Source organism: Podarcis liolepis (assembly GCF_965112155.1).
Source record: "Podarcis liolepis genome assembly, chromosome: 7".
NCBI lineage: Eukaryota > Metazoa > Chordata > Lepidosauria > Squamata > Lacertidae > Podarcis > Podarcis liolepis.
The window spans coordinates 90,798,640-90,815,604 of NC_139561.1; the positions used below are offsets into that span (position 1 = coordinate 90,798,640).

A 16,965-nucleotide genomic window follows, 5' to 3' on the forward strand; every position below is an offset into this window, starting at 1 on the left:
CTCTCCCCCCCCCCCCGAAATTCATCTGCCATCCATCTTACAGCTCCTTTTAAGGGGAAAACCCCCCATGAAATGAGTGCCTCCCACTGACTGCCCCCATTGATGGGTTTCATAAACAGATCGCATTCCTAATCCTGACATTTAATTAATAGAATCACAGGACTGAGCTGTGCTGAAGAGGCAGTGTGGGGCAGTGGTTAGAGTACACAATCTGGGAGAGATCAGGGTTCAGATCCCCCCAACTCGGCCACCTTGAAGCTCACTGAGAGAAAGCTTGTTTTCTGCTGCTCTAGAGTGGCTCAAACACTTAATACGATACCAAAGGCAAGAGGGCCTCTGAGCATGTGCAGAATGTTTTTGGCTGCTGTTGCCACTGCCAAATTGTCAGGGGTTTGCCAGGATTATGGGGAGAGGCTTCCATGTTAAAGGCCTCTTGCCTTGGCACCTCTCCTTTTTAGAAATTAACCTCTCCTGCCAGCCGCCTTTGGAATAAAGGTAAAGGGACCCCTGACCGTTAGGTCCATTTGTGGCCAGCTCTGGGATTGTGGCGCTCATCTCGCTTTACTGGCCAAGGGAGCCGGCATACAGCTTCCGGGTCATGTGCCAAGTATGACTAAGCCGCTTCTGGCGAACCAGAGCAGCGCACGGAGATGCCGTTTACCTTCCCGCCAGAGCGGTACCTATTTATTTACTTGCACTTTGATGCGCTTTCGAACTGCTAGGTGGGCAGGAGCAGGGACCGAGCAATGGGAGCTCACCCCGCTGCGGGGATTCGAACCGCCGACCTTCTGATCAGCAAGTCCTAGGCTCTGTGGTTTAACCCACAGCGCCACCTGCGCATAGCTGTCAACTTTCAGATTTGAAAATAAGGGATCAGCAGCTTCACCTGTCCCGGTGACAGTCTACGGGATATCTAACAATCCGGGATAGCAGCAGGAAATGGTGCTGGAATAAGGGGATTTCCTGCAAAAAAAGGGAAGGTTGACAGCTATGCATCCACGCCTTTGGAATACCTAAGAGCAAAGTATCCAATTTTGGGAGCAGAGTTTACTTGGGGAGGAACCCCACTTCCATTCCAAAAAAATCGTTTCCCCAAATACGTTCCTGCAATGGGAGCACGTCCAAAATGTGTGTGTGTGTGTGAAAACATGCTGCGACCGGCCCTAGGGGAGGATGACTTGGCTTAACCCACCTTCCTCCTCCTGTTTTTTTGCAGCTCTTCCGAGAAGTGAGGATCATGAAGGGTCTGAATCACCCCAACATTGGTAAGAGAGCCCGGAAAGAGGTCTGCCTCCGTTCACATTGACAGCTGCCTTTCTCTTAAGGAGCGCGAGGGCAGGACCGGGAGGGAGGGAGAGGGTCGTGTTCAAGAAATCCAGGCCGATCTTGCTCCGTGGAATCTGGGGGCTGAAATCTCTCTCTCTCTCGCTGTTGCAGTGAAACTCTTTGAGGTGATAGAGACGGAGAAGACACTATACCTAGTGATGGAGTATGCCAGTGCAGGTGAGTCTGGAGAATGTAGTGTTCCCTAAACAAGGAAGGATTGGACTCTGATTAATAGAATACACACAAGACTCTGGGGTGTTGTTGTTTAGTCGTTTAGTTGTGTCCGCCTCTTCGTGACCCCATGGACCAGAGCACTCCAGGCAGCAGGTTCTTTTGTGAATAAAACGACCTGGACCGAGGGGTGGACAGGAATTATTATTGGCCCCTCCATCTTAAAAAGCAGAGACATCATCTTGCCAACAAAGGTCCGTATAGTTCAAGCTATGGTTTTCCCAGCGGTGATGTATGGAAGTGAGAGCTGGACCATAAAGAAGGCTGATTGCCGAAGAATTGATGCTTTTGAATTCTGGTGCTGGAGGAGACTCTGGAGAGTCACATGGACTGCAAGAAGATCCAACCTCTCCATTCTGAAGGAAATGAGCCCTGAGTGCTCACTGGAAGGACAGATCCTGAAGCTGAGGCTCCAAGACTTCGGCCTCCTCATGAGAAGAGAAGACTCCCTGGAAAAGACCCTGATGTTGGGAAAGATGGAGGGCACAAGGAGAAGGGGACGACAGAGGACGAGATGGTGGGACAGTGCTCTCGAAGCTACCAGCATGAGTTTGACCAAACTGCGGGAGGCAGTGGAAGACAGGAGTCTGGTCCAGGGGGTGACGAAGAGGCGGACACGACTAAACGACTAAACAACAACAAAGAGGCAAAATGATGGAAGTTTATGAAAATAAGCATTGCCTGGGGAAAAGTGAGGAGGGGAAAGCTTTTCTCCTTTTCTCATTATACCCACATTAATTTATTTACTTTTTCCTATTTTTTTATTATACAGACAGCAAAACAAAGAAGTCTAAATTAACATTGCCTTCTACCAATAAGAAATAATAATATTACAATAATGAAAATACTAAAAGTACATTTACTTCCGCTTTTAAACTTCTATTCTGGTTACAATATATTACTATTCTATAAGAATCTATTCTTTCCTTTGCTGTCCCATATATTATTTTATTTCCCAAAGTCAACCTAACCCTCCTCTCCTCCCCACTGCTCTTCCCATCATAATATATTTTTTTCTAGTTGCTTTGGTAAAATTGAGTAACTTGAAAACTGTTAAATTATAATTACTTATTTTGTCCTTTCACGCTTAACAGTTGCCTATTAAGAGTTCTGCTTTTAACACTATATTTCTTCACGTATTCCCCTATGCATTCCCATTCTGTATCGAATTTTTGATTGGAGCAGCCCCTGATTGCTGCGGTCATTTTCGCCATCTCTGCCCACATTTAATTAAGCTGAATGTTGGAAGATGCAGGACAGATAAAATGATTTTTTTTTCGTGCATCACATAGTTAACCTTTGGAACTCCCTGCCACAGGAGGCAATGGTGGGCACCTACTTGTGTGGCCTTAAAAGAGGAACAGACAAATTCATGGAAGAGGAGAGGGCTTCTCATGGCGTCTAGCCAGGATGCCATTGGCCTGATCCTGCAGACTCTTCTGATGTCAGCCTAACGTCCTTTTCTCTCCGCCTGTAGGAGAAGTCTTTGACTACCTGGTTTCCCACGGGCGCATGAAGGAGAAGGAAGCTCGGGCCAAGTTCAGACAGGTGAGGAGACCCCAGCCGGGGAGCCGGTTGCTCTTTGGGTACCAGGAGAGGGGTGAGGGGTGATTGGCGGGAACATGGCTTGGCTGATGTTTTTGGTTTTTTAAAAAAATTATTTAATCATTTTTTTCACTACAAACAACCGCCGCAAACAACAGAAACCATAATAACACTAATAATTTGACAATTCAGATTTGAATACACAGATATACCTATGACTACACCTTTTGTGGTTTTTTTGCATTTTATTTATTCATTAACATTCTTCTATTACATTGGTAAACATTGTCATATTACATTACAGGACTTACTAGAATGTAATTTCCAACATGTATACAAAAATTATATACAAATTTTATATACCTAAAAAAAAATGAAACAGCAACAAAAAAGAAGGAAAGAACAAAGAAAAGAAATCCCCCCCAAAAAATCATATACATACCAACACACTAGACCTTTACTGTATTTTTGAACATATGTTTTATATCTATCCCACTTTCCCATAATTTTTTGTTTTGAATTGCCTCTCAGGGTATTTGTGACTACACCTTTTTAACAAAGTTTTCCCACCACACTCTCCTCCCGCCACTTCCCACCACCATCCGCCTTATCGCTTAAATATTCCTTCCAGATTTCTTCATATTTATCCATTCTTTCGTATGCAGCTAATCTGTCCATATTATCAATCCATGTGCTCAATGGAATCTTTTTGCAGTTCTTCCAATTCATCAAAACAAGTTTTTTTGCTTCTAATATAGCACGGTAAAGCCATTTTTTTGACCCCTTGTAATCTACCACATATCCTGGAATATAATTTAGAATGAAATTCAATTCCCCTACATAACAATTTCTTTTTGGCTGATGTTCTGGGGCAGAGAGGATATCAGACACTCCCTGGTCCAGATCCATCCCCCATGGCTTTCTCACGTGGCCAAGGATTGATTTCCTTTCTCTTTCCAGGCGAGGGGGCGGGGTAAGGATTGATCCTGGCAGCCTGGCTTGTTTTGCTTTAAAGGGGGGGCACTCACGACTCTAGACGGGGGGGAGAGACGGAGTGTCATCTCCACAGGAAGTGGGAGAGCCTTGCAGGGATCTTTCCCACACCCCAGGACATTTTCACCCACCACATTATCTCCCACTTGGACTACTGCCATGCACTCTACGTGGGGCTACCTTTGAAGGTGACCCGGAAACTACAACTAATCCAGAATGCGGCAGCTAGACTGGGGACTGGGAGCGGCTGCCGAGACCACATAACACCGGTCTTGAAAGACCTACATTGGCTCCCAGTACGTTTCTGAGCACAATTCAAAGTGTTGGGGCTCAGCTTGAAAACCCTAAACGGCCTCAAAGGCCCAGTATACCTGAAGGAGCGTCTCCACGCCCATCGTTTAGCCCAGACACTGAGGTCCAGTTCCAAGGGCCTTCTGGCGGTTCCCTCCCTGCAAGAAGCCAAGTTACAGGGAACCAGGCAGAGGGCCTTCTCGGTGGTGGCGCCCGCCCTGTGGAACACCCTCCCACCAGATGTCAAAGAGATAAACAACTACCTGACATTTAGAAGACATCTGAAGGCAGCCCTGTTCAGGGAAGTTTTTAATGTGTGGCATTTTGATGTATTTTTAATCCTTGTTGGAAGCCACCCAGAGTGGCTGGGGAAACCCAGCCAGACGGCCGGGGTACAAATAAATTATTCCTTTTATTATTATTATTATTATTATTATTATTATTATTATTATTCTTGCTCCTAGATTGTCTCGGCCGTGCACTACTGTCACCAGAAGAATATTGTCCACAGGGACCTGAAGGTGAGAGGGTTCTGGGCTGCTCCCCTCCATTTCCTCTCCCTCCCCTTCACCCCCTCCCAGTAACTACGATGTCACTCAGTAGAACAGCTGGGCTGCAAGCCTCTGCCCTGGACTTCACAGCATGGTCTGGGGCAAATCGCTCTATGCCTCCATTCCTCCATCTGTAAAATGGGCATACTTATTACCCTGTTGGATGAGCAGGGCTGGGGGTGGCCTTCAGCATTTTCTCTGCTTCGTGCCGCCTCTTAAGAACCCAAATCCAGGTACCCCAAAGCTGATTCAGATTCCTAGAATATTTCTGTGCCCCTCGCCTCACCGGGGGTTGGGCTAGTTGACCTTTGGGGGTCCCTTCCAACTTTCCAGCTCTGTCGTTCTGTGACTTCATCGTCCGTTCTGTGACTCTCCCCTTTGCTACCCAAAACAGGCTGAGAACCTTTTGCTGGACGCTGACGCCAACATAAAGATCGCCGACTTTGGCTTCAGCAACGAGTTCACGCTGGGCTCCAAGCTGGACACATTTTGCGGGAGCCCCCCCTACGCCGCCCCGGAACTCTTCCAGGGCAAGAAGTACGACGGCCCCGAGGTGGACATCTGGAGTCTGGGGGTCATCCTCTATACGCTGGTCAGCGGCTCCCTGCCTTTCGACGGCCAGAACCTCAAGGTGGGGCAGAGCAGGGTTCGCCAGGAAGCCTTGAAGGGGGAAGTGGGGGGTTATGGGGCCAGAGCCAGGCCCGGCGGACTGCGGGGTCTCCCAAGCCAGAAGCAGAGATAGGGTGGGGGCAAGGAGGGGGTCTGTTTGGGCCCCTTGAACTTTTCTCTTTTTGCAGACAGGTGGTTTTTTTTTTCAGGTTAAGAATCGTTTTATTTGAGTTGGGATTTTTACATACATTATATTATCTCCTTCCAATTTTTAAATATGCCGTACAATTTTTTCCTTTCCCTCCCATATTCATTGGAAGGGTTCAAACAATTATCCTCAGCCACGGGCATAGCATCCTTAAAGGTAAAGGTAAAGGGACCCCTGACCATTAGGTCCAGTCGTGGCCGACTCTGGGGTTATGGCACTCATCTTGCTTTACTGGCCGAGGGAGCCGGCGTACAGCTTCCGGGTCATGTGGCCAGCATGACTGAGCCGCTTCTGGTGAACCAGAGCAGTGCACGGAAACACCGTTTACCTTCCCGCCGGAGTGGTACCTATTTATCTACTTGCACTTTAACGTGCTTTCGAACTGCTAGGTTGGCAGGAGCATGGACCGAGCAATGGGGGCTCACCCCGTCACGGGGATTTGAACTGCCGACCTTCTGATCGGCAAGCCCTAGGCTCTGTGCTTTAACCCACAGCGCCACCCGCGCCTAGCGTCTTTAGTTTCCACCGAATGTCTTTTGTTCCAGTAGTTTTTATCCACTGAAGATAAGGGTTCCATCTGTTCCTTATCATGGTGGACTTGACCTTCCGCATTGTTTCCTGTGACGTTACTGCGACAAAGTCCGACTGAATAAGTTGAAACAAATAATTACTCCATGCCTCTACTTGCAGACTGCTTTGTTGAAATAGCGTAAGGGGTTCCTCTCCCCAAAAGCGTAGCCCGCCTCCCCAAACTACACTTCTCCCCTGAATTGTACATCCTTGGCTTTTGTGTTTTATGTTATGGAAATGCTTCCCAAATGAATCTTTTACAGGGGCAGACTGTTGACATCAGGCAGGTTGCCTTCACTGTACTCCTTCCTGCTAAAAGCTTGCTTATTCATTTATTTATTTATGTCTACCCGGACATAATAATAATAATAGTAACAGCAACAACATTTTCCTATAATAGATTATTATAAATAAGAATACATTCATTATCACATTGTCACTGGTCATTTCACTGTTTTATCCATTGCGTGAACCCCTTCGAAGTTCATTTCTTTTTTAACGATCACGCAGTACGTAACTTTTATGAAATAAACTGGTAAAAAAAGACCCGAAACAAAAAGATGAGGAACCAGAGAAAGGAATGACTCTGTGACAAAACGTGAAAGCCACAGATATTGTGCACGTCCTGCCCAGATAATGCCAATTCCTCTGCCCAGCAACTCTTTATTTTATTTTTGTTTCATAAAATTTGCACACTTCTTGATTATGACAACCCTCAGAGCAGCTATCACCAAGAAAGATTAACAGTAATTTAAAACTTTCAAAAACTCGCATCAGTGTTCTAAACATCCGAGCGGAATTGTCTAAACAAAAATGGTTTTTTTAGCAGGCGCCGAATTATATCATCATTACTATATTTATTCAAATCCCACCTTTTTCCCAGACCAGGAATCCAGGATAGTGAAGGCACCTGCCTGATTTCAATAGGCAGGGAGTTCCACAGGGCAGATCCCTGAGCGCCAAGGTGTTACAGGCCTCGCTCCTGTCAGCAATTCTACTGCAGCATTCCTTAACCACCGACGACCCCAGGCTGTGGCTTATGGGGCGGAAACCAGTGGCGGTGGCGCCCACAGAGACTGGAAGCACCATTAACTCCTTGCGGGTGCCCTTCCCCACCCCAAACCTCCCGCTTGTCTGCTGGTGTAGGGCGAAGCTGACCCAATAGTGGGGGGGGGGGAAAGGAGGGTGAATTTGAGGGAGGACGGGGGAACCCGGTTTGGATATGACTGACGCTTCCACCTGCTCATTCCAGGAGCTGCGGGAACGAGTCCTTCGTGGCAAATACCGCGTGCCCTTCTACATGTCGACGGACTGCGAGAACATCCTGCGGCGCTTCTTGGTCCTCAACCCCTCCAAGCGCTGCACCCTGGAGGTAGGGGCACCTAAGATGGCTGGGCGGGGGGGGGAGAGGGACTTGGTGAGTGGGCATCATGAAGATGGCCCGGGGGGGGGGGTGGCGGCTGAGCCACGTTGCAGGGACCAGGGCTTTACTGTGTGGAAGAGAGAGAGGGAGAGATTCCTGCACTGAAGATTGAGGTTGAATCCTGACAAGACAGAAGTACTGTTCTTGGGGGACAGGGGGTGGGTGGGTTTGGAGGACTCCCTGGTCCAGAATGGGGTACCTGTGCCCCTGAAGGACCAGGTGCGCAGCCTGGGAGTCATTTTGGACTCACAGCTGTCCAGGGAGGCGCAGGTCAATTCTGTGTCCAGGGCGGCTGTCTACCAGCTCCACATGGTACACAAGATGAGACCCTACCTGCCCACAGACTGTCTTGCCAGAGTGGTGCATGCTCTAGTTATCTCCCGCTTGGACTACTGCAATGCGCTCTACGTGGGGCTACCTTTGAAGGTGACCCGGAAACTACAACTAATCCAGAATGCGGCAGCTAGACTGGTGACTGGGAGTGGCCGCCGGGACCACATAACACCGGTTCTGAGATATCTGCATTGGCTCCCAGTAAATGTTGGAGCCAAATGTTTATTGAATCCATGGGGAATAACCGCGTACAGCTGAAAACGCTGTCAGCATTGAGATAGATTCAACAGTTGCGATGGATGTAATAATGGAATACCGAATGGGATAGTTTCTGCAAAACACGCAGGGATTCAGGAAGTGTAAAATGAACAATGGAAAGAAAGGAAGTCATTAAGGAGGTGAAAATGAGTGTTTTAAATGGCAAAACAGAAAATTGGATAAAAATTATATAAAATAAAAAATTGATAGATTGCCTCTGGGCCATAAAAACATAAGAAAAGACAGCCCAAAGGGGGCCTTCTCTTAGTCCAGCATCCTATTCCCGCATTGGCCAACCGGATGCCCATTATGAGAAAACCGTAATCCGGATCCGGGTGCAAGAGCAACTCTCCCCTCCTGCCATTTTTCCCGCAGCTGGCATTCGGAAGCATTGACCCTGGAACCGCTGCTTGCTTTTTCTTCCCTGTTCTCTAAGCCATTGCTTGAGACCTTGCTCGTTCCCTGGGGGAGAACGAGGGAGCGCAGCTGGTGCCCCCGCCTCCTCCGAGCCACGATTCCACCCCCCAGACCCGTTCTCCAGCTCCATCTTCTGCCCTCCAACCCGTTTCTCCTTACAGGAAGCTGTTGCTGCTGCTGCGGGAGAAGGCCTTTAATTAGCTAATGTCTCCGTGGGATCTGGCCCTGCCCACCCGCCTCTCCCTCCCCCCCTCCCACCACGGATGGCTGTAATTAGCCTAATCGACTCAGGGATAATTATACCGTGTGTCAGGGAGGCAGAAAGCAGCCTCAGCTCCCTGCCTGCCTGCCTGCCTTTTCCCCCAGCGTAGTTCACAGGCTTCTGGGGGTGGGGGGAGATGCTGTGAGATGGGGGGGTGCCCTGAGTGTGTGTGGGGGGGTCTTCTTCGCTGAGGGGGTCCCTTCTGGCTAAAGATGATCTCAGAGCCTCTTCTTTCCTGGATCCAGGTGGTGGTGTTTTTTAAAGGAAGCTGCCTTACCCAGCGTCAGCGTGTTGATCCATCTAGTGCAATACTGTCTTCACTGACCGGCAGTTTTTAAGCAGAGAGCCTCTCCCAGCCTTACCTGGATTTGAACCCAACACCCTTTCTGCTTGCAAAGCAGATGCTCTGAGCTGCGGCCCTGTTGTTGTTCATTTTTATTTTTTTACTGTATTTTTCGCTCTATAACACACTCCCAACCATAACACGCACGTAGTTTTTAGAGGAGGAAAACAAGAAAAGAAATATTCTAAACGAAATAGTGGATATATGATTTTTGTGGTTCATGCTGTGGCCACAGACATGTGATCTGACAGTGAGTTTGGAGTAGCCCAATGCAAAAATCCTGAGGATCCATGCTTTGTAACCACGGAGGAGGGAAGGAAGGGGAACCATGGATCCTCTGCTCACAACTGCAGCAGATCCCCCCCGCCACCCGCAGGCATTCGCTCCATAACACGCACAGACATTTCCCCTTACTTTCTAGGAGGAAAAAAGTGAGTGTTATGGTGCAAAAAAATACAGTAGTTTGTGCCTGGAGCTATTTTGTGACAACCAAGGGTGCCCTTGAGCAGGTGCAGAGTGCCTCTCCCTCACGGCTGAGTTTGCAGGAATTTCAACCGCGGTTCCCAAAGCACAAGCGATACATGGGGTGACCTAGCAGAATGCTAAGATGTATGTTGGGTGCAAACAATTTTGAGGTGCAAACGATTTCGTAAACCTGCTAGCACTGGATCAAGTCCAACTGAATGAACTACTTCAACTGAATAGTTTTAATTGGGCTTTGAATAAGTGTGCAAGTAATTGTGGCTGTTCTGGATTTTATGGCGCTGTTGCCTTCCTTGGTGTGCCATTCAAAGGGCTATTCCGAAAAAATTCTTTTTATATATATAGGTTAGGGTGGAGCCCACTGGGAGTGAGTACGTGGAACCCCCAAAAAAGTTAGGGAGCCACTGGGGTGAGAGAGAGGAAGGAGTTTCCAGGCATGGACGGAGGGTGTGCATGTGTCTAGGCCTCCCCTTCTTGCCCCTCCCTTTCACGAACGCTCTTCTTCTCCGCAGCAAATCATGAAGGACAAGTGGATCAATATTGGCTACGAGGGGGACGAACTAAAACCCTATAAAGAGCCGGAAGAGGATTTCGCAGATGCCAAGCGCATCGGTAAGGGCGTGTGGTGTGTTTTCGCTGGGTATGAAACAGCAGGTGCTGCCACACTCAGAGAAGAAGTTCTTGCAAATGTAGACCCTACCACAGGGTTGGTTCCACACTTTGAAGCAGTTGGGGGACAGGGGGAAGGTATGTATGGAGGACTCCCTGGTCCTGAATGGGGCAACTCTGCCCCTGAAGGACCAGGTGCGCAGCCTGGAAGTCATTTTGGACTCACAGCTGTCCATGGAGGCACAGGTTAAATCCGTGTCCAGGGCAGCTGTGTACCAGCTCCATCTGGTACGTAGGCTGAGACCCTATCTGCCCACAGACTGTCTCACCAGAGTGGTGCATGCTCTGGTTATCTCCCGCTTGGACTACTGCAATGCACTCTACGTGGGGCTACCTTTGAAGGTGACCTGGAAACTGCAACTAATCCAGAATGCGGCAGCTAGACTGGTGACTGGAAATGGTTGCCGAGACCACATAACACTGGTCTTGAAAGACCTACATTGGCTCCCAGTACGTTTCCGAGCACAATTCAGAGTGTTGGTGCTGACCTTTGAAGCCCTAAACGGCCTCAAAGGCCCAGTATACCTGAAGGAGCGTCTCCACCCCCATCGTTTTGCCCGGACACTGAGATCCAGCTCCGAGGGACTTCTGGCGGTTCCCTCGCTGCGAGTAGCAAAGCTACAGGGAACCAGACAGAGGGCCTTCTTGGTAGTGGCACCCGCCCTGTGGAATGCCCTCCCATCAGATGTCAAAGAGATAAACAACTACCCGATGTTTAGAAGACATCTGAAGGCAGCCCTGTTCAGGGAAGTTTTTAATGTGTGACGTTGTTGGATTTAATTTAATGTGTTAAATTGTTGGAAGCACAACAAAGATTAAATTGTTGGAAGCCGCCCAGAGTGGCTGGGGAAACCCAGCCAGGTGGGCGCGGTATAAGTAATTGATGATGATGATGATATTGGGTGAGGTGATCTTGCAGGTAAACTGTTCCCAAATTGTTATGGGCTTTATACATCAGTTCCTATCCCAGGTTAATCTTTGTATAAAAGGTAATAAATAGTCCAGGGTAACCAAAGAATTTTGCAATGTGAGGGGAGTCCTCTGCCTTTCAGTTGTGCCTTTCAATCCCTGAGGTGTTCTTGTTCTTCAAGCCTTGTGCCAACCACCCTTTATGTTTCCTGGATCTGGTTATTCTCAGCCTGGCCGCTAGGTGAAGAGAACTTACCGTACTAGGCACTTAAAGCTGCAAATTTAATATTATCCCCTGTGAAAAAAATTGAGGAGAGCTGGCTCCGGGCATTGGGTGACATTTTGTCCGGGAATTGCTTTTTATTTGGACGGACACTTCCTCCCAGAACTCAGAGGTTCATCAAAACATAGGATTGTAGAGTTGGAAGGGGGTACCCAAAGGTCATCCAGCCCAACCCCCACGATGGAGAAATCCTAACTAAAGCATCCATGACAGAGGGCCATCCAAACTCTGCTTAAAAGCCTCCAAGGAAGGAGGATGTGCCAGCTTCTGAGAGAGCCCGTTCCACAGCCAAATGGCTCTAACTAACCCTAAGAAAGTCGGGACGCGGGTGGCGCTGTGGGTTAAACCACAGAGCCTAGGGCTTGCCGATCAGAAGGTCGGCGGTTCGAATCCCCGTGACAGGGTGAGCTCCCATTGCTCTGTCCCTGCTCCTGCCAACCTAGCAGTTCAAAAGCATGTCAAAGTGCAAGTAGATAAATAGGTACCACTCCGGCAGGAAGGTAAATGGCGTTTCCGCGCACTGCTCTGGTTTGCCAGAAGTGGCTTAGTCCTGCTGGCCACATGACCTGGAAGCTGTACGCCGGCTCCCTCGGCCAATAAAGCGAGATGAGTGCCGCAACCCCAGAGTCGTCCGCGACTGAACCTAACGGTCAGGGGTCCCTTTACCTTTAACCCTGAGAAAAATCCATCCTAACGTTTAACCAGACGCTCCTTTCTTGCTATTTGAATCCGTTGGTTCGGATCCTGCCCTCTGGAGCAGCAGAAACACCTTCTAGCTTCCTCCATCTGAGCCCCCTTCCCTTGTGTCACGTAAGTTGGTGACTTGGAGACTAACTTTCTTCGCCGTCTCTTTCCTCTCCGTGCCCAGAAGTGATGGTGGGCATGGGCTATACCCGCGAAGAGATCAAGGAAGCCCTGACCAGCCAGAAGTACAACGAGGTCACGGCCACCTACCTCCTGCTGGGCAGGAAGAACGAGGTGAGGCCTGGGCTTACGGGCGGGGTGGGGGGTGTTGCAGGAATTTATGTCTAGGTTGGGGGGGGGTTGCCCCTCCAGCAGATATCATGCACATGCAGCCCACTACCAAAACCAGCACAATCAGTGTTGTGATTTGTCCCCACAAAACACTTCATCACAGTTTCTTCCTATTCCAAGGGCCTCTGCTGCACGATACCAAATGTAAGAATTCACTGATAAATGCATCTATGTACTGGCTCACTGGGAAACTTCAGAAATTCATATAGACATGTGAGCTCAGCTACTCAGCAGCGCCTCTGCCTGAGTGATAATCCCTGGCATCCTGATACCTGAGTGCCAGAGATGTAGCCATACTAGAAATAACAAACCCAGATGAAGACCAAAGGGTGTGGTTAACTTGGCTGGGAAACAGGGAAATGTAAAGATCTCTTTTGTTACACCTGATGGGTGTTTGGTGGAGGGCAAGGGGAATCATGGGGCAGGGTCCAGGATGCTCAGATTACTGCCACCAGACCTCCCCTTTCATGATGTAACCGTGATGTATGAGTGATGTAGTTTGGGGGGGGTGTAACATGGGGATTAGCAGCTAATAAAAGTTTGGGTTCTCTTTTGTTCGGGGCTTCCATCTTGTTCCACCTGGTGGCAGGTGGGAGTCCTGTCGCGACAGTCTTCAATCAAGACCAAGCCTACTGGTTTTCCTGGCTGGTGTCCTTGTTTTTTGCCCAAGGGAGCCCTCATATTTCTCTGTTAATGGTTTTTGCTGCGACTTCTTCCCCTTTCCATTTCTGGGATAGGTCGTTGTCTCGTTGTGCTGTGCGTAATCTTAAAAGCGTCTGCCGTGTCGCCTCCCTGTCTCCCAGCAGGTGGAAGGGGGCGAGTCTCGCACGGGCAGCAGCCTCTCGCTGGCCCGGGTGCGGGCGCCCAGCGAGGTTTCCAACGGCACCAGCAAGTCCTCTTCGTCTCACTCCAAGAGCCAGCGGAGCTCCTCCACTTACCACCGGCAGCGGCGGCACAGCGATTTCTGTGAGTGACGTGGGCTCCCTTCCCTCCCTGCGCCCCCCCCCAACCACTCTGTCCCAGTCTCGTACCACCACCCAAACTGATCAGTGCAGGGCTGAAACGGCTCCTTGCTCCATTTCCCGTGTGAGTTCCTAGGAGATTATTCCAGTCCATGGGCGTTTCATGACACCTTCGTTGCCTGAAAGGAAAAGGGAACCTTCTTCTTCTTCTCCTCCTCCTCCTCCTCCTTCTTCCTCTTCTTCTTCTTCTTCTTCTTCTTCTTCTTCTTCTTCTTCTTCTTCTCCTTCTCCTTCTCCTTCTCCTTCTCCTTCTCCTTCTCCTTCTCCTTCTCCTTCCTCCTCCTCTTCTTCTTCTTCATCTTCAGCAATCCTTCATAGCCAAGTAAGATTGTCTTCCATAAACACAGCCTTAACAGTGAGTCTGTAAGTGACTGTGGAGGCCAATTCTGGATCCACACGTCCTTCCACAGTGGGGACATTGGTTTCCAGGCGGGAGTTGATCCCGGTGTGGATTTGCCAAGCGTGCCTTCCTCTTAGCACTTTTCTCCCTTGTGTCCTGAGTTCGAGTGTCTTCAAAGCCCAGGACACCTTTGGGAAAGGCTGTTCTCCAACTGGAGCGCTCGCAGGCCAGTGTTTCCCAATTGTCGGTGTTTATACTACATTTTTTTAGATTTGCCTTGAGAGAGTCTTTAAATTTCTTTTGTTGACCACCAGCATTACGCTTTCCATTTTTAAGTTGGGAATAGAGTAGTTGCTTTGGAAGACGATCATCAGGCATCCGCACAACATGACCAGTCCAGCAAAGTTGATGTCGAAGAATCATTGCTTCACTACAGTGGTGCCTCACAAGACGAAAAGAATCCGTTCTGTGATTCTCTTCGTCTAGCGGTTTTTTCGTCTTGCGAAGCAAGCCCATTGACGGATTAGCGGCTTTTAGCGGCTTATCAGCTTATCGGATCAGCTGATAAGCGGCTTAGCGGCTTAGAAAAAGGGGGGGAGGGGGAAAAACCAGCAGGAACTCGCAAGACATTGTCGTCTTGCGAAGCAAGCCCATAGGAGATTCGTTTTGCGAAGCACCTCCAAAACGGAAAACTCTTTCGTCTAGCGAGTTTTCCGTCTTGCGAGGCATTCGTCTTGCGGGGCACCACTGTAGTTGCTTTGGAAGACGATCATCAGGCATCTGCACAACATGACCAGTCCAGCAAAGTTGATGTTGAAGAATCATTGCTTCGACACGGGTGATCTTTGCTTCTTCCAATACACTGGTATTAGTTCGCCTGTCTTCCCAAGTGATGTGTAAAATTTTTCGGAGACATTGGAAAATGCTGACAAGGCAATGATTCAGCAAGTGAGAAAAAGGAACCTAAGAAAAGCCAGGCTGGTGGATCAGGCCAGGGGTCCCCCTAGTCCATCATCAAATACCCCTGAGAACCTAGAATTCTAGGTAGACTGCCCCTATTTGTTCATTTTTTTTCTTCAAAATATAGTCTGGCCCCCCACAAGGTCTGAGGGACAGTGGACCGGCCCCCTGCTAGAAAGGTTTGCTGACCCCTGTGGACCTAGTCCAACCACAGTGGCTCTCGCCTTGCTTTTGTTTTTCGTGAACTAAAAGCTTCGCAGAGACCTGCGTTCGAATCCTGCTCGGCCGAGGAGCGCTCCTCTGGACCAGCCGCGGGTTCTCTCCTCTCTGTCTCTGACACCCTCTCTTTCCTCCTGCCCTCTCCAGGCGGCCCATCCCCAGTGCCCATGCACCCCAAGCGCAGCCCCACCAGCACGGGGGACGGGGAGCTGAAAGAGGAGCGCATGCCTTCGCGCAAGGCCAGCTGCAGCGTCGTCAGCAGTAGCGGCAGAGGCATCCCGCCCTCCAGCCCCATGGTGAGCAGTGCCAATAACCCCAACAAATCTGAGATCCCCGACCGCCGCAAGGAGAGTGCCGTGAACACGGTGAGCAGCAGCGGGCTCCGGGGTCCTGCGGGCGCCCCATCCCAGTGACCCCCACCCGTGGGGAGGCAGGGGTAGGGGCCTGCAGCTCTGGCGTGGCTGGAGCCCCATCCGCTTCTGAGCTGCGTGGCAGAGAAAACGAAACTTTCCTCCCCTAAACACACATTGCTTTTTGTGCCCAGAAGCCCTTGCGGAAGCTGTGCGTCCTTCTGGGCGCTGGTCTGGCCTGTGAGTTATTCCCAGGCAGCAGGTCGAGGTGGGGGGAGGCATGGCTGGGTTCGAGCGAGAGGCAAAAGCCTCAAACTACCCTGGCGCTGTGGGTTAAACCACAGAGCCTAGGGCTTGCCGATCAGAAGGTCGGCGGTTCGAATCCCCGCGACGGGGTGAGCTCCCGTTGCTCAGTCCCTGCTCCTGCCAACCTAGCAGTTCGAAAGCACGTCAAAGTGCAAGTAGATAGATAGGTACCGCTCCGGCGGGAAGGTAAACGGCGTTCTGGTTCGCCGGAAGCGGCTTAGTCATGCTGGCCACATGACCCGGAAGCTGTACACCGGCTCCCTCGGCCAGTAAAGCGATATGAGCGCCGCAACCCCAGAGTCGGCCACGACTGGACCTCTAATGGTCAGGGGTCCCTTTACCTTTACCCTGGGACCAGATTCACAGCACCCTGCAGTAGCCAAGTCCGGCAGGTCTTTTCTGGGAAGAAATATCTGTGTCTTGTAATGTGCGGCAACCCCACACGGGCAGCAAGCGCGCATTCAGGCGTGTCTGAAGCTGGAATCTGTCTCAGCAACAGCAAAATCCCTCTTGGACACACAGCCTTGACTTGCACCCCAAATCCCCATTCTGAGACGCCTGGGCATTCGGCTGCCTGCTTCCCGGTTTAGAGAGCTCTGAGCTGAGCCGGCAAAAAGCCGGTTTTCCGAAACGAGTCCGGCTTCTCAAAAGCTCTCTTTTGGGGGTTTTTTTGCCGCCGTTTCTCTCCCGCCTCCGCCTCTTCAGCCTGGGCTCTTCCTCTCTCGTTGCAGAATAACATTCCCTCGAGTATGATGACCCGGAGGAATACCTACGTCTGTACGGATCGGCCCGGCGGAGAACGACACTCCCTGCTCCAGAACGGGAAGGAGAACAGGTATTGCCGCGGTTATTCCCCTAAGGTCCTAGGACAGGCTGCAGCAATCAGAACACGACACTGGGGAAAAGTTTCAAAACAACTTGGAAAGGCAAATGTACTCCTACAAATGTACGCCTTAGCTACTCTGTTCGAAATTTGCCAGGCGCATTTTGCACCAGGCTGTTGGCCATTTGCAACCAGGTGAAGATGCC

The 16,965-nt window shown here is 50.0% G+C and overlaps 1 protein-coding gene across 6 annotated transcripts in view; it reads left to right on the forward strand.

Annotated features, from left to right (window-relative positions):
* Positions 1–16,965, forward strand: part of MARK4 (microtubule affinity regulating kinase 4) — a 74,472-nt gene that overhangs the window by 44,875 nt on the left and 12,632 nt on the right. For 3 of the 6 annotated variants that reach the window (XM_083516157.1, XM_083516160.1, XM_083516162.1), the window contains exons 4-14: positions 1,217–1,265; positions 1,438–1,503; positions 3,035–3,105; positions 4,851–4,907; positions 5,332–5,568; positions 7,577–7,696; positions 10,356–10,455; positions 12,573–12,682; positions 13,543–13,705; positions 15,428–15,645; positions 16,668–16,771. In XM_083516157.1, coding sequence (XP_083372283.1) covers positions 1,217–1,265; positions 1,438–1,503; positions 3,035–3,105; positions 4,851–4,907; positions 5,332–5,568; positions 7,577–7,696; positions 10,356–10,455; positions 12,573–12,682; positions 13,543–13,705; positions 15,428–15,645; positions 16,668–16,771 — 1,295 coding nt within the window. The remainder of the gene's footprint in view (positions 1–1,216; positions 1,266–1,437; positions 1,504–3,034; positions 3,106–4,850; positions 4,908–5,331; positions 5,569–7,576; positions 7,697–10,355; positions 10,456–12,572; positions 12,683–13,542; positions 13,706–15,427; positions 15,646–16,667; positions 16,772–16,965) is intronic. The other 3 variants (XM_083516159.1, XM_083516161.1, XM_083516158.1) reach the window with 2 other exon arrangements.